This window comes from Miscanthus floridulus, chromosome 17 (assembly GCF_019320115.1).
Source record: "Miscanthus floridulus cultivar M001 chromosome 17, ASM1932011v1, whole genome shotgun sequence".
Lineage (NCBI taxonomy): Eukaryota > Viridiplantae > Streptophyta > Magnoliopsida > Poales > Poaceae > Miscanthus > Miscanthus floridulus.
The window spans coordinates 54,862,957-54,889,653 of record NC_089596.1 but is presented as its reverse complement, the minus strand read 5'-3'; the positions used below and the strand labels follow the sequence as shown (position 1 = coordinate 54,889,653).

The 26,697-nt window shown below is 48.0% G+C and overlaps 2 protein-coding genes across 3 annotated transcripts; one reads left to right on the top strand and one right to left on the bottom strand.

The window, feature by feature from the left end:
* Window positions 1–5,761: 5,761 nt before the first annotated feature.
* On the top strand, window positions 5,762–8,621 carry LOC136519027 (zinc finger BED domain-containing protein RICESLEEPER 2-like). Of its 2 annotated transcripts, none has more exons than XM_066512701.1 (3): window positions 5,762–5,829; window positions 5,963–8,306; window positions 8,393–8,621. In XM_066512701.1, the coding sequence occupies exon 2, from the start codon at window positions 7,250–7,252 to the stop codon at window positions 8,288–8,290; it is 1,041 nt and encodes a 346-aa protein (XP_066368798.1). In that variant the 5' UTR covers window positions 5,762–5,829; window positions 5,963–7,249; the 3' UTR covers window positions 8,291–8,306; window positions 8,393–8,621. The 2 variants fall into 2 exon arrangements, with proteins under 2 accessions (XP_066368798.1, XP_066368799.1); XM_066512702.1 differs by having other exon boundaries at window positions 5,768–5,829.
* A 15,463-nt stretch (window positions 8,622–24,084) lies between these two features.
* LOC136515634 (kinesin-like protein KIN-14K) lies at window positions 24,085–25,245 on the bottom strand. The gene is made up of 3 exons (XM_066509165.1): window positions 25,162–25,245; window positions 24,763–25,087; window positions 24,085–24,512 (listed from the first exon to the last, which is right to left on the bottom strand). Exons 1-3 carry the CDS (start codon window positions 25,243–25,245, stop codon window positions 24,085–24,087), a joined length of 837 nt encoding a protein of 278 aa, XP_066365262.1.
* Between the last annotated feature and the right edge of the window lie 1,452 nt (window positions 25,246–26,697).

The window sequence follows — 26,697 nt, the reverse complement described above, 5'->3', positions numbered from 1 at the left end:
CAACATGTGGGAACGAGGAACCATGGAGCCCTACCACTTGTCTCTAGCTAGATCAAGATAACGAGGTAACTTAGGTACTAAATAACAAGGTAGCCACACATGCTAATTAATTTAGAGGGTCTTAGCTAACTTAGTGTCTCCAGCAGGAGGATTCAGTCGCCCGAGAAGCCAGATGGTTTGGGTAGCAACAAGGCTAGGACCAAGCGAAGGCAGTGTCAAAGCTTCCTAATGGTAGGAATGCACACCTGGCATGTCTCTGAGTTGGACCAAGTCGGGGAGCCAGCCACACCGCATAAAGTTTTGGGCAAATACAAGACTGTCCTCGGGGCACTTGTAAGGGACTACATCCCGATTAAGTACAGGAAGTGGATTGAGAAAGATGATGACCCATAGAGGGTTCTCGAAAGTGAGAAGGGTGTCATATGGGAGAACATGTTCCCATAGTATTTCACTTTCCCACCTAACTATGATAAGGAGCAAGTCAAGAAAAAAGCAAAAGAAATCATGGGATAGCGTTCAAGACTTTCAAGGGAAACTTGTACAAGAAATTTATCCTCGAGGGTAAAAAGCGAAATTGGGATGGTGGAGAGTGCACCAAGTAGAGGGACTTCTGGTAGGAATTCAAGCAATATAGGGAATCCGAGGAGTACTTGGAACTAAGCAGGAAGAATAAGGAGAACTCACGTAAAGCAACAAATCCTCATCACCTCGGCTCTCATGGCTACGCTAGTAAAATGGATGAATTTCAAAGTGAACTTCAGTTGGAATGGCTTGGCGTTGTGCCTAAGACTGCTAATTGGGAGCCTAGATTGGTATATTACTATATGATAAGGGGGGTACACCATGACACGGATGGGAGCTTTAGTGCCACAAATCCAACCATGAGCAACCTCATCCAGCGGATCTCTGAGGTAACTAATGAGGTGAGGCAAGGGACCCGCACTTCAAATAGGAAGAATGACATGCTCACCCAAGCACTCAAAAACAAGGAGCACCCTGGTCACACTAGAGGTGTCGGTTTTGTTCCTTAGAAAATAGCATTCGAGGAAGAATCTTCCACTTATCGAAGCCACTTGAGGGGTAGAGCGAAACAAGAGGCAGAGTATATGAGGCGGCTGAAAGAGATGGAAGACAGATTCAAAAAATGGATTGATGAGACCATTGACACACGAGTCACGCAAGTTATGAAGTCCATGGGATCAGGAGTACCACAAGACCCTATTCTAACTAGCTTTAGCCCACAGTTCAGGGGACGCAGCAGCTGCGGATTGACCCCGCTCGATGAAGAAGAGGCAAATGCGCCTCATCCGATGGACAGCATCACCGAACCCGTCAATGTCAAGATGTACATCCATCAGCAATGGACAACTGATAAGGTGGTAGTTGGCCAGGCCTAGCATGCAAGAGACAGGACCATTAATGGTCGCCCAATTCCACCGGGGTATGCCCACATGAGCATTGATAGTATACTTGATAAGAAGTATAACAAGATGCACATTGATTACCACACATAGGAAGACAGGCAACGCCTATTTCAGAACAAGGGCACTTATGTGGCCTGGCGCAAGCGCTTCATTAAGCTTGATCACTAGTTGTCTTCGGATCATGTGGACGACTATGAATCTTCACCGCATAGATATGACCACTCACCATGTCCTAATAGAGGAGATCACTCTGCTATGCCTCCTCCCTCTCCATCATCCCCGAGAAGACAACAGTCTCCTTCTCTTCCTCCTCATCCTCCTTCATCTTCATCAGCCCCTACAAAACAGAAGACTCCTCCTCCCACTTCATCAGCCCTGAGAAAATAGAATTCTTGTCCTCCTCCTCCTTGACCTCTGCCCAAAACAAGAGCAATGGCATCCTCACAGTCATAGAAAAGGTCATCGGATTCGATCACTAATGCTCCCAAAGTGGACCAACAAAAAAAAAAGGACAATCAGTGCCAACCTTACAAACTTGATGAACCAAAAAAAGCAAGAACAATGCCGCAAGGAAGATGCTGTTAGATTCTGAAATCTATTTGCCTCACTGTCTAAGTGGAGGGTGCAGTCCGAATTCAATAGGCAAACAGAGAACAAGCACAATCAAATAAGAGTCAAAGAAATACACTATGAAGATCATAGGAAGATACAAAAGATAGTCAAAGACAATCCCGGATTAACCATGGATGAGGCTGCGAACATCTATTATGATTCAAAAGAGTATGAGATGGCAACACCGATAATCCAGTATCAAAGAGGCAATTTTTTGGTGGCCAAGGAGTAGTATAAAAATTGGACAACAAATTTGCATGATTATTACATGGCCTAAGCACTTGAGACGGAGTAGACAGGTTTCAAAGTTATTATCCGCTCGCCATATGTTTTTCATGATCCTAATAAAGAGAAGCACTTTGTCGGTTGGGGGTGCTCGTTTCAGCTATACCAGAGACGCTCGCTCGATACACAAATATTGACGTTGTGGACTATGTAAGTATCCTACTCGCACAATATTATAATTAACTACTCTCTTGATACACAAATAGTTAATGACTTGACATTCCCCATGATTTATGCAGTTATGTAGCAAAATATTGCTTCAATAGAAACTATGCCCATATAGCCTTATTGGACCCTGAGCTAGTCAACGAGAAAACATGTGGAGGCATGTATGGAAATAAAGTGGAAGATCTGACGTCAACATTGGTTGATATTTTTTAACAATTCAAGATGAATAATAAAATTGAAATACTTCTAGCCTACAACTGCGAATATGTGTTCTCTACTCTTATTTTTATGCTTCTTTTTTTAGTTATGATTATTCGTTAACTTGGATTTTGTGATTGCAGCAACCATTTTTGTCTTCATTGTTATTGATATTAGAAGAAATCGTATCGAGGTGTGGGACTCGAAGAAAAAGTGACTTTCTTTGCTCGATCCCCTAGTCAGTGTGCTTAATAAGTGAACCTAATAACATATTATTTTCTAATCACACATAGCACATTCTAATGTTGCCCCTTTTCACACTTGATAATGTGGCATAGTGTCCAGGGAAGAATGGTTGGTGGGACGATGGCGCCATTCCAGGTTGTAGAAATGCAATTAGAGACCCTAAAGCAGTTGGTGGGAAACAATGAACGCGGGTTCTACGTAATGTGGGCAATGCTTCGCTACCTCGGCGAGAGATCAGAAAAAACATATGCTTTGGTGTGTATAATCCCCATTTCATTTATATCTGTTAATTCAACAAAACGATCTGTTGTTTTCTCTTACATTTGTGCCTTTCGATATTATCTTTTTTGAATGATAGCGCAAGAAATTTCAACACCAAAGGCTGACAGAAATGGAGATCATAGCACTATCATCGAAGCTAGCATCCTTCATCTTATCCGAGGTATTGGAAAATAACGGAGTATTCTCCATTGCACAATCCATGAAGTACAAGGAACAGTATGGACCAGAGCGGATCGCTAGACTATTGTTTTTTTTTAATTTTGAGGGATCGAGATCTTGATAAGTACATTTGAACTGTAACGGTAACATTTATAATGTTTAATGTTGATAGACATGTCGCTATGTATCGAATATAAAGTGAAACCCGATTCCACGAAAAAATATATAAATAAATAATAAAATAATAAAATGTGAAAAAGATATCACTGCCGGTTAGCACAAAACCGACAGTGATGATAAAGAATGCACTGCTGGCTGGAGCTACGAGGCGACAGTGTTGTTCAAGACATCACTGCCGGTTTGTATGTCAAACCGACAGTGTTGGTCGAGCCATTTGTGCCGGCTCGAGGTTCCAGCCGACAGTGTTGCCATCACCAACACAACCGTCTTGAGCAACAAGCCGGCAGTGATGGCTCGACCAACACAGCCGGCTTGAGCCTCCAACCGACAGTGTTGGCTTGCTCAACACTGTCGGCTCGAGTGCCAACCGACAGTGTTGCCTTGACCATCACTGTCGGCTAGTGCCACAACCGGCAGTGTTGGCAGAACTAGACACTGTCGGTTAGTGTTAGAAACCGACAGTGTTGCCTTGACATCACTGTTGGTTTTCGGTTACCGGCAGTGATGTGACCTATCACTGTCGGTATGCCACTGTCGGTTCAAAATCCGGCAGTGATGGGGGGTTTTGAACCGACAGTGATGTGTTGGTCTGTGGTAGTGGAGCTGCCCAACCTATTTAAACAAGAATATTATTTAGTTATTTTATACTTTCCAAGATACTAATGAGGATGTTTACCTTGTTTGTTTTAACAAAATACCTGACATGCACATATTGATGAATAATAATACTTATTTGTTGTTCAATTTGCAATACTATAGTTTACCATCAAGAAACAACGACAAGTGGATATGATACTATTTATCTAAGGTTTCTTCTAAATATTTGTTTGTGAATCATATAATCTGTCGCACATTTATTTTTAATGAAGGTGATGGTTTGTGAATTATATGTAATAATACTGTGACCTCTTGTATTGTTATTGCTCCTGTTGATCTATATTGTCTGTGCTAAATTACATGTGTTTCATCTTGGGCGTACAACTGTACATCATGTACGTAGGAACCTTTAGCTCCATTTGAGGCACCTGGATTTTTTGCTGGACCTATGAGGTTCGGGACAACTTTGGAGCCGGTGTAGTTTTTGTTTTTGACCAAAGTAAGGAATCTTATTTTCTACTCAATTTATGTTGGGCTTATTTTAGGCAGGAGTCAGATCATGCAGGCGCCTGAAATAGAGTTTAGGAAGTCGTCAATTCAGCAACTAGTGGCTTGGAGAGAATCAGCAACTGGAGGCTAGGATCATACTTGTAAACTCTTTACAATCATCGGTAACCAGGGAATAAAGCAAGCAATTACAGCCGGTCCAATTCTCGCCTCCGTTCTCTATTATCCCACCTCCCTGCTATTCGTCTCTATTATCTCATCTCCCTGCTGTTTCGTCCTTCACAACCAGCCACCACGGGCAGGAAGCCGGTGGCTGAACGGCCAGCGACCTCCCACACCTATCATATCCGGTCACTACCCCAGGGTCGTGACAACTTGGTATCCGGAGCCCCCAGCAATCCTGTCATGGGTTCAAGCGACACCGACATGATCAAGCAACTTCTGGCGGCTCAGGAGGATACCCTGCGCAAGGAAGCCTAGGAAGGATTTAAGACGGTCACCTCCGGCATCAGTGAGCTTACCTCATCATCAAGGGTAAAGTTTTCCAGATGGGCCAGGCACGATGGGCCAGCCCAGGCACAGCTCGAGAAAGCACGGCCCGGCCCGGCAGCCTGCGTGCCCGTGCCTGGCACGGCCCGCCCCCGTGCCCGTGCCTGGGCTGCCAATTCGGCCCATGGGCCAGCACGGCCACGGCATGGTAAAGTGGCCTGGCCCGCTAACGGCCCGCTATCCAGGGAACTTAGACGTCTGATCCCCCCCTGATGGATTATGGCCGTTGGATCTAGGGCAACGGCGCCGCCGCATATATAAGCCGGCCGGCCTCCCCCGCTCCCACCCACAGAAACCCTAACTCATTTCGTCCTCTCAGGCTCGCTGGCCAACGCTCTCCCTCCTCTCCTCTCTAGCTCTCGCCCTCTCCGACGACGGTGGCGAAGGGCAACGGCCCCTCCCAAGGGCGACGGCGACTCGCCGTCGTCCCTGCGGACCCCGCCTCCTCTTCTCGTCCTCCGGCAGCAGCAGCTCTGGAGCTCCGACGATGCAGGTAACATCCCCTTCTGCTCTTCTACTTCTTTCTCTCACTGTCACTGACTCACTCCCTCTTCTGTAGATCCGCGGATCCGCTGCTGCTAGGAGCTCTGGCTCCGCCGTCTTCGTCGCCGGCGATGTCTAGGTAAGACACCCTAACCCTAGCTCCGAAGCCTAACCCTAACCCTAGCTCTGATCTGCTCCATTCTTGATTTCTTTTCTTGAATCTTGAGTTCTTGACTGATGTTCATGGTCTTCCTTTCTTCTTCTTTTGGTAGACGTTTGAGGCCAGGGCAAGTGAGGATACCGTCCCGGCCTCCCTCTGTCTCTGAGGACACGGTGGAGGCTAGTGCCACTGCCATGGCTGATGAGATGGAGAGGGTCCGCGACCTCCCTAGTGATGACGACGATGACGACATGGGCGACGAAGAGGTAGAAGAGCTCTTTCGGCCTGTGGAGCTGTACCTGGTGCAGCTAGCGCAGAGGATCCCCATCGACCTTGATGGTGACGAAGGTGGTGGTGGAGAAGAAGACGGTGAGAACGCCGACGACGACGAGGACCAGGTATCACTGCCCCTCTACCTCTGATGTGTGGCAAGATTTCCAGAAGCTCTTCAAAATGGGTCCCAAAGGTAAGAAGATCAGGTATGGTGCTGTCTGCATCCATTACAAAAAATAGTATTCTGGTAGATCTACAGGTGGCACTGGCCACCTCCGTCGTCACAGGGATAAATGTGCTAAGAGGCGAGAGAAAACTAGAGGGTTTAGTCAGTCTCAGATTTCTTTTAATCCTGATGGTTCTATGCATAATTGGGATTACTGTCCTATGCGTGCTCGTACTGAACTGTGTAGATTGATTGCTAGGGTAGATGTTCCTATCAGCTTTGGTGAATCTGCTGCATTGGAGGAATACATTAATAATGCTCATAATCCTAAGTTTCAGGCTGTCTCTACACAAACCACAACTAGAGACTTAGCCAAAATGTTTTCTGATAGAAAGAGTAAGCTTGTTGAGGTACTTGCTTCTGATTCTGTTAATTGTGTGTGCCTTACCTCTGATATTTGGTCTGGCAAAGCCAAAGAGGATTATCTTAGTGTTGTTGCTCATTACATAAACCCTGATTGGCAACTAGAGAAGAGGGTTCTTGGTCTTGTGCTTATTGATTGTTCCCATAATGGACAGAACATTGCTGATAGAGTTGCATCTGTTCTTGGTGAATATGGTGTGCTTGAAATAGTGTTTGCTGTTACTTTGGACAATGCTTCATCTAATGTTTTCTGCCATGCGTATGCTAAGACCTATTTTATCTAAATATCTTGATCTTGAGGTTCCTGTAGAGGATCCAAGACATCCTAAAACTGTTGTTACTACTATGTTCTTGTATTAGCATTGTGCATGCCATATAATCAACCTGATTGTTAAGGAGGCACTTGATTATCTTAAACCTTTGATTGAAGTTTTTAGAACTGCAATATCATTTTTAAACTCATCTAACCAGAGAATTGCAGCATACAAAAACTATTGCATTGCTTCTAGTTATAGGCCTAGAAAGTTTCAGTTGGACATGGATGTAAGGTGGAACTCTACATATCTCATGCTTAAGACTTTGTTTCCTCACAAAGATCCTTTCACCACTTTCATACATGCTAACTATCCTAGAGGTGAGGGAGGTGAGTTTCTTCTAACTGAAGAACATTGGGCTGTTGCTGAAAAAGTCTTTAAGTTTCTTGAACTGTTCTATGATGCTGCTGTTGCCTTGTCTGGTGTTTACTATCCTACATCCCCACTTATGCTTCATTATCTGGTTAAGATTGCTATACACCTGAACAAGTATGCTAATGACATTCACCTGAGGAATGTAGTTCAACCTATGGTAGACAAATATAATAAGTATTGGAGGGACATACCTTTGCTCTATTCTTTTGCATTCATCTTGGACCCTAGAGCTAAAATGAAGGGTTTTACAAAAGTGCTAAGGAAGTTGATGAACCTTACCAGTACAGACTACATTGCTTACCAGGTTGGCACTAGAGCTAGGCTTACTGATGTTTACAATAAGTATGAGGAGAAATATGGAGCTGTTAGGTTGAGGAGGACTGTCCCTCAAAACCTAACTAGTAAGAAAAGGTCTGCTTGGGATGAAATATATGATGATGATTCTAGTTCTTCTGGTGGGGGTACTTCACTACTGCATTCTACTCTTAATCTGTCTAGAGATACATCTGCTACTGCTTTGCTGCATGCTGCTACTTCTTCAGCTTCTAATGCTTCTGAACTTGTCTCATACTTAGACTGTGATACTGTTAGCCAGTTGGATGATTTATTTGACATCTTGAGATGGTGGCATGAGCATAAACTGACATATCCAGTGATGTCCATCATGGCAAAGGATGTTTTAACTATTCCTATCTCTACCATATCTTTAGAATCTACCTTTAGTATGACTGGTAGGATCATCGAGGAGCGGCGGAGGTGGCTGAAGCCAGGAGACGGTGGAGTGGCTCACCTACATCAAGGACTAGGGAGTTGGCAGAGGCAAAGGCTGCAGCACAATGTGGAGGACAAGGAGCTTGAAGAAGCATTTGAAGACCTCTATCTTGATTAGTGCTCCCACCGCCAAGGTAAATCATACCCCTAAGTCCCTAACTTCCTCTTCTTTTGCTAACTGATTAGTAATCCTAATGCTAACTCTGTTCTTCTTTTGCAGCTAGCCAGCTGGGAGCTTGAAGCTTGAAGCTTTGAAGCATTAGTCTTCATCTTTATTACTTTAGTCTTTACATTTAGATGGAACTTGGGTCTGTAATATGAGAACTTGGACAATGATGTAAGAACATTGAACATTTGAACTTTGGAGCTAGGCTGTACTCTTTTCCTGACTAGGGTTTCTCACAAGGGTGAGTTTTACCTAGCAGGTTTTTAGTGAGGCAGCCATTGCACATGCTCCCATATTCCTATTTTCTTAACTCTATGTGTGTTTGCTCTATTTTTGTTTCTCCAGTGCTTTGGTTAAAATGTGTTTAGTGCCTGGGCCGGCACGGGCACTGGCGTGCCACCATGCCTGCTGGCACGGCACGGCACGGTTTACACTTGATAGTGCCGTGCCGGGGCTGCCACTTCGGCACGGTGGCACTATCAGGCATGGCACGGCGGGCCGCCATGCCGCATAGTGCCGTGCCTCGCCGTGCCGTGCCTGGCCGTGCCCGTGCCAGTGCCGTGATGGGTGGCCCGTTTGGAAAATTATAATCAAGGGGTTCTAGATGGGCCTGACTGATGTCACGGGCAAAGTCTCGGACATCCTAGAGCGTCTGGCCAAGCTAGAGGGGCAGTTCGATCAGTGCCACCAGTGCCGCGTCGTCATAGTCGACGTCTCCGGCCACCGGCTCCATCGCCCCATCACCACCACCAACTACACCGATGGCGCCTCTGCTAGGCGGCAAGGGCATCCTTAGCAACGGTGTTCTGCCCATTCCCACCGCGCCCCACCGGAGACACGTTTCATCCACTCAGGAAGATTGAGGGCTTTGTTCCCCGCTACTTCAAGATGGACTTTCCCAAATATGATGGGAATGATCCCCTGCCAGGCTCGATCGATGCCAGCAGTTCTTCACCCCACAGCAAACAGAGGAACACCACAAGGTATGGCTGGCCCGTTTCCATCTTAACGTCAACGTGTACCATTGGTACGCCCATTTGGTGCGCGGCCACGGCACACCGTCGTGGCCTGCTTTTGTGAACTCTGTAGTGTGCGCTTCGGCCCCCCAATCCGAAGCAATGCCCTAGGTGATCTACGTCGTCTCTGATAGCCTGCTCTGTCAATGAGTACTAGAGCCGCTTCCTAGCCCTCCTTAGCTAGACCGATCCACTGACGGACAAGCAAGAGCAACAGAAGTTTAGCTCTAGCCTCCTTAACGAGCTCCGCTCTGACGTTGAAATGCACGAGCCTTGCTACTTGGAGCACGCTATCAGCCTCGCCCGCACGTTCGAGCTGAAGGTTGCCCCCATACCGCCTCCTTCCCATGGCGGTCATGAGTGCTCCCCCGTGCTGCACTGTTCCTCGACCCTTGCCCTACCGGTTCCACTATCTCCGGTTTCGATGACTGAGGCTCCCGCGCTGCCTCTTCTACATCGACTATGACGACACCAACCTTGACAACGTGTGGGGGAACCACCACGCGCCTCTTCGTGGCAAATGCAGCGAGGGAGCCTAGGGTGATGTGATCTTCCACCACTTGGCCTTTGGCCGGCCAGCAGCCACAGGCTAAAGCCGCTCAGGCAGATTCAGTATTTGCTTCGCGCCGGCATGGACAACGATGCTTGGCAACGTGTGGGGGAACCACCGGTGGCTGCGAGACGTATACCGCGTGTGCGGCGGCGTCGGCGAATGCGAGTATAGGCGTAGAGTCTAATAGCTTAATTCTTTTTGTTTGTCCTATTTATTTTTAAAATCTTTGAGAGAGTTATTAGTTAATATATGTGCAACCCATATGTATAAATAGTGGAGTTTTCTTATAAAAGAAAGATTTTATTAATTCATCAAGGAACACGAATGACGACAATACGAGAATGGATGTGAGCCAATTAATTAAAATTCTTTCGCATGAACTTGGCGATATCCCAACCCTCATCCAAAGCACTTTTTCTCAATCCTTCTAGGACACACAAGTCAAACACATGACAGGATGAACCTAGAGAATACCAACATATTCTCAGAGAAACGTCCGAAGCAAAACAGGAGAAGATCAAGCAGCTGTCAAGGAGAATCCTAGACCGCGGAAGTTCCACATATTGGCGCGGAAGACTGGGGAAGTTCCACGCTGTCTAAATCAAAACAGAGAAACTTCAAAGCTGATCGAATCCAACCAGCACCAAAAATCACACACATCTCTACTAGGATACTTCGAACTTATCCCTAAAATATCTCCACAAAAAGCTTGGACAAGAAAATTCACTGAATTCGCCTCTAATTGAGGTTTTCAAAATATTCTAGAGAGAGGGGTTTTGGAGGTGCTCGTCAGAATTCAATAGAAACAAGTCCTAAGCATCCCATGAGTCATAGCAACCAAGAAACAACCAAGATGAGTGCAAAAACCTCAGCTCAAAGATTTCTTAAGAAATTCACCAAAAGAGCGATAATGGGGAGTTTCAGTGGCTTGGAACCAAAGAGCTTTGAAGATGGGCTTCAATATATGGTTTGGATATGTTCCAAGGATCCCAAAGACTCCAAAACGTGCCAAGCAACCAGCCAAACCAGCAGCACGAAAATCTACAAAAAAATGACCACAAAAATCATAGAAAAAGAGAAAATTGGAGGAGGGAAAGGATGAACTCGAAATTTCAGCAAACCCTTTGATTAATCAACCATGAATTCACCTATACAAGACCAAGTCTAGCCTCCTCCCTTCATCCTGCCTCTAAAGATGGAATCTCTCTACTTCTAATATCCCTAAGTAAGAAGACTTGGCTAGCCCAAGCAAAAATGAGATTGGGGGTCAAGAGATACCTCTCCACCAGCTATCTACCTAATGAATATGCGTCTGGACATACCCCAAACTGCCCCTAGTCTAATACTAAGACTACCAACCCACTTAGGTGCAATATGATCCATATTATATAAAAACACACATGATACACATCCCATGGCCACGATTGCTACCCCTTTGCTTAGCCTCAATGCTAACTCAGAGACGTAGCCATGTGCCGCCCGGAATGCTCCCTCAGGGTTTTGAGAAACAAACCTGGCAAACTTTCTGCTTGCGTTTTTAGGCTGAAAACTACCAAACCCATTTGGAGTCATGTAGCCACTACGCCTTCTCCCCAATGTCAATGCGTGTCCCTCTCATCCTCGAGTAGCCGATGACAAAGTCCTCACGTGCCAGCCTTACTTGGTCTAATCACCATCTTGACTTCAATCAACACCACCTTCATCACCATCCTCTCATGTACTCTTGCTTGTTAGTGTCTAGGTGCTAGTGATAAGGACATGCAACATTCTGATATGACCATTGATTATAAGATGAGCTCGTACCTATGTTTGCATAATGATAAAACTAAGAATTAGTTGCTACATAATATTGGTATTTCAAATGTGCTTAGGGACAATGACGATGATGATGATGATGATGATGGAGCATGGATATGCCATGAATAAAACCAATCTCAAAGTGCAAGACCATCAAAGTTTAACTTTTGGTTCACCGGCATCACTACACTACTTCATTCTGAAGACCATAACTCTTTCATATGGAGTGTGATTGAGGCAAATGAGTACATGATGGAAAGTGTCATGACCCAAAGATCATTCCCAATTAAACCTTTTTGAACTCTCCCTTGATACCCTAAGACCTTGCACCAACCCCTCACTAGATCTTGACTCGAGCCCTTGAAGCACCTTGTCACGACCCAATAGCCGTTTCAGATTAAACCTTTTCAAACTCACCCTTGATACCCTAGAGACCCTCACCATCCCCTCCCTTGATCTTGACTCAGGCCCTTGAAGCACCATATCTCAAGTTGTTTGATGGCCTTGCATAGTCCTTCTTTGCTAAAGAATAGTCTTACCACCTTCCAGAAGGACCGATATCGCTCTCTACTAAGACAAGGACTCTAAATTCGCTATCCAACCCTATCGGTTCCCTCTAATCTGCCTAAGCCAACTAGGGTCAACCCTAGTCAACCCTTCAGTTGACTCGAGAGGTGCTCTCCAACTCTTCGACAACTTATATCAACTCTTTGATTGAATATGGAGGCCGCTAGATCAACCCTTCTCTCTAAATCAAATCTCCCAAAATTAGTGGTCCCTCGAACTGTCCGATGATCAGATGGACCGTCCACCAAATCACTTAGGTAGCAAATTTAGTTTGGATGAACTATCGTCCTCTCTCCCCATGGACCCACATGTCAGCATGAAAGGGAGACTAAAGCCAACTAAATCAGCCCTCTCTCACTCACATCCCTCACATTCCACTCTCCCTCGCTCTCCATTGTGAAGAAGACAAGAACTAGAGAGGGAAAGAAAAGGAAGAAGAGAAGGAAGAGAAAGAAAAGAAAAAGAAGAAGATCAAAGAGTGCTCATGCATCATGAACTCAAGGTGTAGGTGGAGATCGTCACCTCCATCTCTATCCTTGGGTGAGCTCAAGAAATCCCCTTTTCATTTTCTTGAAATCATCCCTCAAACCCTAACTCTTGATTTCACCATGCATGGATGCACGATGAAGGTTTCTAGTTGCTCCATCATCTGAAGTGTAACCTCAAAGCTGTCTCTTGTTCAAAATTCCTATGCATCTCTCCAATTTCTCTCTAATGGAATTTCTATAGTTTTTGCAAGAAAATCATGAGAAGCCCCAATCCATCTCTTTCAATTCACATGGAAGCAAGGAAGAACAAGGCTCAAGTACGACCTTTGTGGCCCAAAGGCACTGTTTGCCCTAAACGGCTGTTTAGCCCGTTTACACACATGTTTAAACGCTACACTAGTGGTACACCGTTTCCATTTAATCGGTTGTTTTGACCGTTTAAACTGGCTGTTTTCGCGTTTAAATAGCCGTTTTGCCCGAATAATGGGCTAAACGGTAGGTGACCGACTGTTTACCATTTAGCAGTTTAGGATAACACTGCCCAAAGGTGAACCAAATCTTAGAGATAAGTTGCTTGCCTAAGTTTGTGGATTTCTCCACTTTTTCATGGTTGAGTTAATCTCTAATCCCTAGCATCACCTTGCACTTAGAAGCTAAAACCCTAGCTTTCACATGCCTAACACATTACCTAAACATCCATAGAGACGCCCTGCACATGCATGGTAAACATCATCCATAAACCAAGTCCCAAGAACCATGAACATCCCTAGAGACCCCTTACACATGCATGATAAACATCATTGACAAGCCAAGTCACAAGAACCATGAACAAATTACTTAAACATCCCTAGAGACCCCACGTGGACCGACTAGCAAAACTCAAACCGTCCATGAGAACACCCATAGAGCACAACATAGCCAACACTTAGTCTCTATGGTCGATGTTCCCGTGGACCATCCACGAGAACACTAGCTGATAGGTTATAATTCAATAATGTTTAACTTTCCAACCTGAGAGCACCCCTCTCATATCTTGCATCCGCAAATCGACTAGCAGATCACTAGACCAACCACAGGAACACTCAGAAAAATGTCTAAGTACATGATGCATGCGCGGACCGACCAGTAGAACACCAAAACATTCTGCTTGAACACTCAGAGTCCAAACCAAAAACACCAACCAAGAGCACCCCTCTACAAGCATGCTCCTCATCTCCCTCCCCTGGAAGTGGATTGTTAGGTGGTGAAGGAACTCCTATTAGAAAAGCCTTATTGTTCTTGTAAGATCAGTATCTGTTGTGAATCATCTCTAGACCCCCTCGAAAGTCCCTAGCCTTGCTCAAGATCAAGGTCATGATATAGGGATGGAATACCAAGAAGGTACCTATCCCTATCCTACACTCTCCCATCCTATAGAACATCCAGCTGAGTATATCTATCCTCTATCCGATAATAACAATAGTGTTGATCTCGTAGTAGTGGGTCCAGACTGCATGCTTGTTCTCGGACTTAGGTGCCAGATTGCACCTTAGTAGCTCAATAATGAGCCTAGCAATCCTCCTCGTATCCCGCTAGCCCTAATGTGCAAATGCCCCCTCGGATATAGCTTGGCTATCTTATCATATGGAATGGTGGGATTCCTCTATGGAGCCACCCCCTGCCTCATCTCCGCATAACCCTATTTGTAAGCCACTACAAACTCCTAGAAAGTTACTATCAGCCTCTTCTTCACTGCCATCCAATCATCTCCTTAGTGTTGAAGTGTGGGGGTATGGCCCCCGGTATCCACAAGACAAGACATGGACCGCACCATCAGAGATGGCCCGGCCCACAAGATCAAGGCATGCACGGCGTTGCTCGGCGTGCACCGCAAGATATTGTATAGTACCAAATAGGATACTTTCCTTGTAACCCTACCCCTCTAGACTATATAAGGAGAGGTAGGGGTCCCCTAGCGGATAGGCTACATCAAGATACATCAAGATCTATCTACTACATCTCAATACAATACACCAAAGACATAGGACATAGGGTATTACGTCGATCAGAGGGCCCGAACCTATCTAAATCGCTGTCTCTGTGCCTTGTGTCACCATCCAGTTCCTGATTACGCACACCCCCACCAACAAATCTACCATCGCGGGATACCCCTCGGTGGACTACCGATGATATTCTGTCGACAGTTGGCGCAACAGGTAGGGGTGTGCGCTTGATCCATGGCGAGCCAGATGGACCTCAAATCAACAGCGTGTTCTCATCATAAATCTTGTGGAGATCCATGCCGGTCCACGACGATGATTCATCGCTGGCTACATCAGCCCCCATGATAGTAGATCTGATCTCAAAACCACCTTTGAGGTCGTCTTCACCAACAACTCACCACCCACCAGGTGCTTGCCGTCAACGCCGACCAGACATTCTATCTAAAGCTAAGTCACGCTTTAATATTCTTTTAAATATTCTTTAATCTTCGTTAATCGCCATAATGTTTCTCCGAACTATTTTCTCCATATTTGCTCTCCAAATGATTTTCCAAACCCCCAAACAGTCACGTTGATGCTTGGATGCCTCCAGAGACGGCCCTGTCTCTGGCTCCTCCCTACACGTGCATGAGCGTCTGCCCTCTGTGTTATGGGTGGTCGGCAGCGGCTCCTTAGCGACGCTTGTTCCTCCTACACGTGCACAAGCTTCGCGCTCCGTGTTATGGTTAATGGGCTAGCTAGGGCTAGAGACTCAGCTACACACTAACTGTTCAGGCGATTTATATTAAACATAAATATATTTTCACGCCAACTAATCGCCGAGCTACTTACGCTATTTCATCACCATTGCTGATTTTTCTCCAGAGTTCATATATTTTTACATCATGTACTACCCGTTCTACATGTTTGTATTGCAGGGTCATCGTCCAGGTGATCGGATCACCTGGTGCTCAGACTTCTCCACCGATCAACTAGTCGGACCGCTTGGTTCATGGACTCCGTCGCCGACCAGTTGATCGGACTGTTCGCCGGTCGCTTCTACTCAATGCTCACTTCACCGCCGACCAGTTGACCAGATTGTTCGTCGCTCGTGCTTCATCACCGGCTACGCCGGTTACTCCTCAGCGCTCGGTTTCTTTGTGCTCGAGGAGTAAGTGGGCACACTTCACTGCACGGACGTCGCCAGCTATGCCAAGGACTCCTTGATGCTCGGACCTCGCCAACTTCGCCTAGGACTCCTCGGTGCTCGAACATCACCGCCTACGCCGGGGACTCCTCGGTGCTCGGTCATCGCCAGCGGCATCAGGGACACCTCGCACCTCGGCGCTCAGACATCGCCAGCTTCGCCGGGGACTCCTCGATGCTCGAACATCGCCACCTACGCTGAGTACTCCTTGGTGCTCGGTCATCGCCAGCGACGCCAAGGACTCCTCGCTCCTCGGTGCTCGGTGTGGGGGGTACGACCCTGGATACCCACGGCAGACCACATGGGCTGCACCCCTAGGGGCAGCCCAGCCCACAAGACGAAGCCTTGCGGGGCACGATTCTACTCGGTGCCTTCCTCAAGACATGGGGAAGATATCCTGAAGATGCTACGAGATCTGTTAGGATACATGTGATCTCATGATTCTTGTAATCTATTATTACTTTTCGGTTATCTCTCAAATCTAACTGACTTGTAACACTATCTCCTAGACTATATAAGGCGGGCAGGGACCCCCTCCAAAATATGGCATATCATACGATAGCTAATACAAACCAACAGACCACAGGAGTAGGGTATTACGTCATACTGACAGCCTGAACCTGTCTAACTCGTGTGTCTTTGTTGCCTTCTTGTTCTTGATCTAACGCTCCTTTGCCGATCAATCTACCTTCGTGGGATACCCCTCGGAGGACTACTGACGATATTCTATCGACAGTTGGCGCACCAGGTAGGGGTGTGCATGCTGTTTCCTTGTCGAATAAGATGGCTTTTTCCGTAGGCTCTTTGTCCCTTTCGCAACCCGGCCAGATCTTCATGGTCGGATCCATCTCATGGGTCATCAACGCTGACAGAGCCGGAGAGCTCCTCGAGCCGGTGCAGATTGGTTCTGCACCGACCACCCCCGCACCTACAACTATAGATCCGATCTCGGAGTCGATTCTGAGGTCTCCTTCAGCAACAACTCACTGCCCGCTTCCTTGCTACCAGAGGAGGCGAATCAACAACGATGATCTAATCGAATCCATCGATCGGGTCGGACTAAAGCTTGCCGATTGTCTCTCCACCACCGAATTGGCTCTGGACACTCTGGTTTAGCAACGACCACCCTTCGATCTAGATCTATCGGAGGCTGCTCAGGGAACTGCAGGGGCTATAGCCCTACCCTTTGGGTTCACCAATGCCGCCGCCACTTACCAACACACCATGAGGGGCAAACTCACTGACCAGGTGGACTGCGCCCATCTACTCACCGACCAGGTCATCATCTAGCTTCCGTCAGCCATCAACATGCTACATTTAGGCTGGAGCCCTGGGGTGCCTCTCCAGACAATCCCGGAAGAAACTCTAGACTCCGAGTCTCAGGGCTCTACGGAGACCCTCGCTGAAACCTTCTCCAAGCAACTCCTCCTTCCACCCTTCCAGGGTGGTGTGATCTTCAACGTTAGCATCGACAGCCCTCCTTGGAATGGTGAAACCGAGGAGGAGCGTGTTGCTCGGGAGAACCGGAACGTCAATCGCGCGCAGCGGTGAGAAAACAAGGCATCCATTGCGAGGGCCGAGGCTGCTCAGAATAATTGGCTCGATTCTCAAGGAAGACCGCTCCCACTCCACCACAACCTCAACGAAGAATTTCTCTGCGTTGACGGCCACGACGTCTTCAAGACTCTAAGTGCCAATTTGGTAGTAGCCGCCAATGAGCTCGCTCGTTTCCCTCAAACACCCAAGCTCGCCAAGATCGCCGCCATGCTTAAAGTGGCTCACTGTCAGGTCAATGAGATTCGCGAGGATCAGAGGCCTTCATGCTCTACGAGCATGATTCACCGATCAACTACGCTGAGATCCAATTGTTGCCCTAGTCAAAGCCATTTCGCTGACCAATCGCTACCTCTCTAGGGGGAGCCGGGGGGCCATCGCGTCGAACACCATCGCCAACATGACCAGGAGGTCAAACAGGATGCTCGAGTGCACCTCAGTAACCTCCGGGATGCGTGATGGCGTATCAAGCAATGTCGCTTCAGTTGCCACGAAGACGAAGTGCGTCGCCGCTAGGAGTATGAGCAGGAGTACGGCAACTCAAACTCAGCTCTCGAGCCTATCCCTGACCGCAATGCTGCAGACGATGGTGTCGACAACCCTGAGGGGCCTCCAGCTTTCACAAGGGCACTCTGAACACTTCGGTGGCCCTGTGGTTTTAAGATCACTAGGGTCGAGCCCTATGAAGGAAGAATGAACCCGACATAGTGGCTGTAGGCTTATGCCACTACTGTCCGCGCCACTGGAGGAGAAACCAGCGTCATGGAAAATTATCTCCCCGTAATGCTCACGCCACCCGCCATGAGCTGGTTTACCAGCCTTGCGCCAGACTCCATCGGATCCTAGGAAGAGCTGAAGAAAGTCTTCACCGACAACTACATGGCCACATGTACTCGACCCAGCACCAAGCATGATCTCAGCCGCATCAACCAAAGGCCGTCCGAGCTCCTCTGCAGCTACATCTGATGTTTCTCCGAGATGAGGAATTCTATTCCCAACATCACGGAAGCTGAGGTCATCACCGCCTTTATCCGAGGACTCCACCATCGAGAGCTCCGCTCCAAGTTCAACCGCAAGCCGCCCACCGGCATCGGCGAGATGATAACTATGGCCAATCAGTACACCGACGCTGAGGAAGCTGAGGTGCACTTCAACAAGGATGTAGGCACTCATCACCCATCTCATTGATGCGACGACCGCCCTGACGACCGGCGCCAACGCGACCGCCGCCCTAATGACCGCAGCTACCATCGCGACAGCGGCCGTGATCGGACAGGAGGACACAGGCCTAGTCAAAATCACCGCCGCCGGCCAAAACACATCGTCGCCGCCATCAGTCAACCTCGCGCCAAGCACAACTATGATGAATAGTACCAAAAGATCCTCGATGACCTATGCCCTCTTCACAAGAATGCCAAACTAAAGAGTTCCAGGACAAGAGGCTCGACGACGATGCCAACGATGGAGCTGGAGGTTGCCGATTACCTGGGGGCAACAACAATGCCTTTTAGGACTATGATAAGGTGGTCGCCACCATCTTCGGGGGCCTCGCCTCCACTAAGAGCAGAAGAGAGCGGAAGCTCACAGCAGGGCGGGTGCTCTCCGTTACTATGGAAGATGCCACCGCTAACCCCATCTATCGCCCATGGTCCGAGGTCCCCATCACCTTCAGCAGGGCCGACTAGTGGGTAGATATTCCCTACATAGGGCATTTTCCCCTCGTCCTCGACGCAACCGTACAGAAGGTGCTCTTTAGAAAAGTGCTCATTGATGGTGGGAGCGCTCTAAATCTCCTCTTCGCCGGAGCCCTAAAAGAGCTAGGCCTCGGTTTGTCAGATCTCACTTTTTCCGACTCCACCTTTTGGGGTGTGGTAGTAGGCAGGGCCTCCAAACTGCTTGGAGAGATTACCCTACCAGTTCAATTTGGCACGGCAAGCAACTACCGCGTTGAACATATCAACTTCTATGTCGCCAACTTTGACACTGCCTACCACGCCATACTTGGTCGGCTAGCTCTGGCCAAGTTCATGTCCATACCGCACTACGCATGTCTGGTGATGAAGACGCCTTCGCCTATAGGAGTCCTGGCTCTGCAGGCCAACCTCTCCGTTACCTACGCCTACGAGACAAAGAGTCTCGCTCTCGCCGAAGCCACTGACCTCTCCATCCTGATGGCTAGCATGGTCGCCGAAGCCAAGACAATGCCTGCCGATGACATGGAGATCCCAGAGCTGGAGCTTCCTCGCGCCTCCGCCAAGTCCAAGGAAGTCAAGGAGGTCGGCCTTGGCCTCGTCGACATCTCCAAGACCATGAAGATTGGGGCTCACCTTGACCCCAAATAGGAAAGCGCACTCGTCTCCTTCCTATGTGTCAACGCCGATGTGTTTGCTTGGAAACCTGTAGACATGCCGGAGGTACCACGGGAGAAGATCGAGCACTACTTGAATGTCTCGCCGACCGCCAAACCGATCAAGCAGAAACTCCGCCGATTCATGCCAGACAAGAAGGAGGCTATTAGGGTAGAAATAAAATGGCTCTTAGCTACCGGATTTATAAAAGAAGTGTATCATCCAGATTGATTAGAAAACCCTATTCTTGTTTGAAAAAAGAATAAAGAATGGAGAATGTGTGTTGATTATACTGATCTTAACAAACATTGCCCTAAAGACCCCTTTGGCCTGCCTCGGATAGATGAGGTTGTAGACTCCACCGCTGGCTGTGAACTGCTCTCCTTCCTTGATTGTTACTCTGGCTATCATCAGATCTCCCTCAAGGAAGAAGACCAGATCAAGACGTCATTCATTATGCCTTTCGGTGCATACTGCTACACAACTATGTCCTTCAGACTCAAGAACGCTGGGGCTACCTATCAAAGGCCCATCCAGATGTGCCTCGACCAATAGATCGGCTGCAATGTCGAAGCCTACATAGATGACGTGGTCGTCAAGACCAAGACTACCGACAACCTTATCGCCGACCTCGAAGAAACTTTCACCAACCTAAACAAGTACCGATGGAAGCTGAACCCTTCAAAGTGCGTCTTTGGAGTTCCATCCGATATACTGCTAGGCTACATCATCAGTGCTCGAGGTATCGAACCTAACCCTGACAAGGTCTCCACCATCACCAATATGAAATGGCCGACATGCGTCAAGGATATACAGAAGCTTACAGGGTGCATGGCTACTTTAAGTCGCTTCATATCATGCCTCGACAAAAAAGGGCTACCTTTCTTCAAGCTCCTCAAGGCCTCTGAGCGCTTTTCCTGGTCGGAGGAGGTAGACTCAGCTTTTGAACAGCTCAAGGTGTTCTTAACAAAGCCTCCGATCATGATAGCGCCACGTCCAGATGAAACTTTGCTAATATACATCGCCGCTACTTATCATGTCGTCAACACAGCTGTTATCGTTGAACGCAAGGAAGCTGGGCACGCTTATAAAGTGCAACGTCCGGTTTACTTCATCAGCGAGGTACTTAATGAGCCCAAAACTCATTATCCTCAGGTACAAAAGTTGTTATACGCCATTCTTATTACGTCGCGCAAACTCCAACACTACTTCGAATACTACAAGATCGCCGTGGTCACTGAGTTCCCTCTAGGGGACATTCTCCACAACAAAGAGGCCAATGGCCGCATCATTAAGTGGGATGTTGAGCTCGGCACCTACTCCATCGAATTCAGAAGTAGACCTACCATTAAGTCATAGGCGCTTGCTGATTTCATCGCTGAATGGACCGAGATCCAAGAGCCCATCGCCGCTACTTGCCCTGAGCACTGGATGATGTACTTCGACGGCGCCCTTAACATCAATGGTGCTGGTGTGGGCATTCTATTCATTACGCCGACCAAGGATAAGCTACGTTACGTTCTCCAGATACACTTTCCGGCCTCCAACCATGCCGCGGAATACGAAGCGTATCTCCATGGTCTCCATATAGCCATCGAGCTCGGTGTCAAATGCCTCATGGTGTATGGGGACTCCGCGCTAGTTATCAACCAGCTCAACAAAGACTGGTCCTATTCCAGTGAGAAGATGGACGCATATTGCGCCGAAATCAGGAAGCTTGAAGGGAAGTTCTACGGTATCGAGTACCTTCACGTGGTACGAGATCAAAATCAACCTGTCGACTAGCACTCAAAGATAGGTTCTTCTCACGCTGCAGTTCTGTCAAGGGTCTTTGTTCAAGATCTCTTGGTGCCGTCCATTAAAGAAGAAAAGGAAGTCGAAGAGGTCCCCCCTGCCGAGCAGTTGGTACTTGCGGTACCTTCGCCGGTCGCCGATTGGAGGGAGCAGTTCATCAAGTACCTCACCAGCGCTGAAGTACCAGCCAACAAGACCAAAACTGAATGTCTAATTTGCCGAAGCAAGCATTACGTGCTGGTTGATGGCAACTTGATGAGGAAAAGTGCCAAGGAAGGGATACTACAGAAATGCATCACCCAAGATGAAGGGGTAAAACTACTCCTCGAAATTCACTCTGGTTCCTGCGATAATCACGCGACCTCAAGAAACCTAGTCGGCAAAGCTTTCTAAGCTGGTTTTTATTGGCCCACGGCCATCTTTGATGCCGAAGACCTCGTCCGGAGCTGCAAAGGATGTCAATTTTTCGCCAAGCAAATACACGTACCGGCTCAAGAACTACAGACCATCCTAGCTTCCTGGCCTTTCGCATGCGGGGGACTGGACATGATCGGGCCTTTCAAGCTAGCACCAGGTGGTTTTTGGTATGTATACGTCGCCATCGACAAGTTCTCTAAGTGGATCGAGTACAAACTGCTCGTCTCGGCTACTGCAAAGAAAGTAGTCGAGCTCTTCGAAGATATCATCCACAGATTTGGTCTCCCAAATAGCATCATCACCGACCTCGGAACTACATTTACTGGCCATCACTTCTAGGACTTCTGCAAAGACCATTGCATCTTCGTTAAATATGTCTCCGTTGCCCATCCAAGAGCCAACGGCCAGGTCGAATGGGCAAACGGCATGATTCTTGATGCCCTCAAAAAGTGACTATATCAGAAAGAAGAAAAGCATCCGGGCAGATGGCTCAGGGAGCTCCTAGCTGTAGTCTGGGGACTGCGTACTCAAGCTAGTCACAGCATCGGCATGACTCCATACTTCTTGGTCTATGGCTCAGAAGCCATACTACCAGCAGACATTGCCTTCCAAGCACCTACGGTGGAAAACTATGATGAAGAGCAAGCCATAGTTGTTCGGTTAGAGGACATCGACAGGGCCGAGGAAGAACGCCTAATCACCTACGTCCGCATAGCTAAATATCTGGAAGGCTTGCGGAGGTACTACAACTGAAACGTCAAAGGTCGTTCATTTGCTGTCGGCGATCTCGTTCTCCGCAGAAAACAAAAAAATGAAGGGATGCATAAGCACTCTTCCCCTTGGGAAGGGCCTTATGTCATCAAAGAGGTTACTCGACCAGGGTCTTATCGCCTAAGTGACTTAGAAGGAGTCGATGTTCCCAACTCATGGCACATCAAACACCTTATACGTTTCTATCCTTGAAACGCTCCAGATATATAAGCTCCACTTTTATATTGAATAAAGTTTTGGTCTCCATAACTTGTCTCCATTTTGTCTCTATTGTGGTTTAACATCCACTCACAGTCGTCGAGCTCTATGCTACTTCATAGCGAACTCTAATATGTAATCGCCATAACTGCACCGACCACGTTCCTCCAAATCTCCAACGTTATCGCCGAATACGATTTCTCCAAAATCGCCGAACACGATTCCTCCAAAATCGCTGAACATGATTTCTCCAAAGTCGCCGAACACGATTTTTCCAAAATCGCCAAACATGATTCCTCCAAAATCACTGAACACGTCTCCTTTAAATCGCCAATGAATTTTGCCATGTTTTTTTCTCCAAATCGACGAACACTTTTCTCCAAACCTCCAATATATTTCTTCGATTAGCGAGCAACATACTTTCTTTTCTGTTAACTTCGGAGAAGACCCAGTCTCTGATCTCTCCCTACACGTGCTACGGGCTCCGCGCTCTACGTTATGGGTGGTCGGTTGCGGTTCCTTGGTCATGCCTGTTTGTCCTACACATCTATGGGCTCCACGCTCGACGTTATGGACTATGGGTCAGCCAAGGCCGAGAGTTCAGCATAGAATACATTGCTCGGACGCTGCTTATACTACCTTTATCTCCAAGTTTGTACAACAACCGCCGAGCAGCACACATTCCGCACTGTTTTCTATGGAGAAGACCCAGTCACCGATCTCTCCCTACACGTGCCACGGGCTCCATGCTCTGCGTTATGGGTGGTCGGCTACGGTTCCTGGGTCACGCCTGTTACTCCTACATGTGCACGAGCTCCGTGCTCGATGTTATGGACTATGGGCTGGCCAAGGCCATAGGGATCAGTAGCAAACCAACTGTTCGGACGCTACTTGAACTACGCATAATCGCATCAGGATTAAAACTGCGAAGATTTTTTCGCCAAAATACAAGCACACTACATATACTGCATATACATGCACCTTGTAACATTTATTCGATAAATAATTGTTTCTTGCGCTTTTGCGTGTTCTAACTACACTGTCAAGATTTTACAGATGATAATCTATGAGCAGATTACTGAGCTTCGCCATTACCATCCGTCTCACCAAACAGATCTATATCACCGGCTAGCGTCTTCGCTGTGTCCTCCACCTCATCCTCCAGCTGCTGCGTCTCTGCATCGCTCAGTCCTTTGGTGAACCCACCCCCTATTGACTGAAGGTCGATGGTTGGGTAATGGGACCGAACAACCGTGAGGACATGGGTAGCGATGGTCATAATGGTGTCACGGTTGAAGATCTTGAAGTTCTCCCATGCTGCCTTGCACCTCTGGACGACGGTGTCTGAACGTTGCCACCTACCGTCGTGCTGAGTGGCAAGTTCTAGGTCGACGCAGTCAAGCATCGACTTAATTGCGGTGACTATAGCGTCGAAGCTCTCCTTTTGGACCTTGGCCTCCTGCACCAGCACGTCAAACTGTGCTTTGACTTTATGATGATAGCCTGCAAGCATTACAATGTTCCATCATACAATGAAGCTACTTCAACAGTAATTCCGACAAGGAGGAATTCACCTTTTAGCTCCACAGCAAGTTTGTCCGCCCGCTCTGCTTCCTTTGCCTTCTCCTGGCGAAGTTGATCAATAGCCTAGCGCATTTGGCTGAGCTCAGCGTCTTGCTCTACAAGTGCAACAGTTATCACCGAAAATGTGGTTGTTTAGCAATACAAAAGTACATTCGTTGATATATCGTACCTGCTTTCTGCTTGGATACACTGTCAAGCTGTTCGGTTTTCCTCTCCAGTTGCTTGCAAGCACTTTTTAGTTGGCTGGAGACAGCGGCCAGCTGCTCGGACTGGCTCCGCACCTGCTCGAACACCGTAGCCAGCTTTTCAGTCAGGACCCCCTTCTGGTATTCTAGGTCCCGCGCGTTGGACTCCACAAAGTCTCGTTCACGTTGAGCCCTCTGGATATTCTTCTCCGAGAGGTTCCTGGCCTCTTTGAGTTTTTCGTTCTCCTCAGCAAGGGGCTCCATTCGCTTTATCAGCTGGCGGCGCTGCTTGGCAACTCGAGTTATTTCCTGCAAATGCACAATGATAGTATTGTTATCCAATTCCAAAAAACAACCAGGACCTTTCCAGACGTAGTATTAACCTTGATCTGTTTCATCACATCGGTAAGGGCAGTCTCCAATCTCCTGAATTCCTTGGTGGTGTCCTCCTCTTCAATAATTACCATGTCATCGCCGCGCTTTTAGCGGATCCAGACTGATTGGGGTCAAGGTTCATCACGCACGATCTCCTCCACCTTGTCCTCCTCTGTTGCAGCCGAGGGCACCACCTGAGGGCTTGGTGGCCGGATAGCGGGTCCGACCATGCCCTCCGAAGCATCGGGTAGTGTCGTCTGCTCCTTCGGTGCCGAAAGCTTTTCTGCTCCAGATTCTACCATTGCCGAGGGTGCTATCGACGACTCGTTTGTCGTTGTAGACAGCTGTTCGTTGCTGCCAAGTCCACTAGGGGCAGCGATTGGCTCCCCCACATGCTGCCGAGCACTTGAGGACTCTAGGATGGGGTCTACTGGCATCTCCCCCGCTCCGGGGCTAGCTTCTGGTTGCTGCCCTGTCTGAGCGGGCGGGGCTAGATCTATCATTCGCCTTGCACTGTATCAAATTAGTTATTTAGTCACCACAGAAGTAAAGAAAATACAGCAAAGTAACTTCAACACAAGGACACTTACGGTTTGGTCTGACGGTTCAATTTCTTGAACCGGTGATGCCTGCCTGAGCCTCCAGGTGTAGCCGTGGGGTCGACTCCCGCGCTCTATGGGGGAATTCTCGGCTCTTCCTCAGTCGACCTCGGTTCTGCCTGCTACTCTAGGGCCCTTTCCACCTGCTGCTCCAGGCCCGCTTCCGCTTGTTGCTCGGGGACTTCCGTTGCTCGCCCCGCAAGAACTTCCATCGTCTGCTACGCAGAAATTCCCTTCGCCCGCTGCTCGGGGACTTTCCTCGTCGTTGCCTCATGGACTTCTTCACCTACCCTGGTTTGTTCCCCCACACGTGTGCTATGTGGAGTCTCTTTCATGCTCGGGGGAGGATCCGTTAGAATTTCATCATCGTCAGACCAATCGAACACTGTGGTCCTTCACGTTCGATTGGTCTGATCATCGCCAAGCGAGATGCCGCCTGGTTTGTGGGGAGCAGTAGCCGATGTTTTCCTCTTCTTCTGGGCTGGCTCATCTGCCGCCGGCCTCTTCCCCCAGATTTTCTTTGATACTGGGGGAGGACTCTCCGTCCGACCAACATCCATACCTCCGGATTCCAAGGAAACGCCAACGGAGCTTTCTTCAGGTTGAGTTGGTGGTCGTGCGTCCACTGCCGGTGGCCAATTGTTTTTCAACACGCCCAAAAATACACTGCTCTGTCCTACGAATGGATCTTCACATGAGTGGATTAGTCTATTGCTCGGCCATGACAAAATAAAAAAACTTCTCGGAAATAAACAGTTGGGATATTCACCTAAGGAGGCAGATTCTTGCAGTTAAAGGGTTTTGTGTACCCTGACAATCTGAATGAGGCAAGTGGAGCGAACAGCTCGGCAGTCCGCTCTTCAGCGACGTTCCTGGACAGTATTTCTGGCCTCTCTTGGGTACCGTCGGTCTCCCCTTTGAATTCGTAGCCTGGGTGCACCCTCT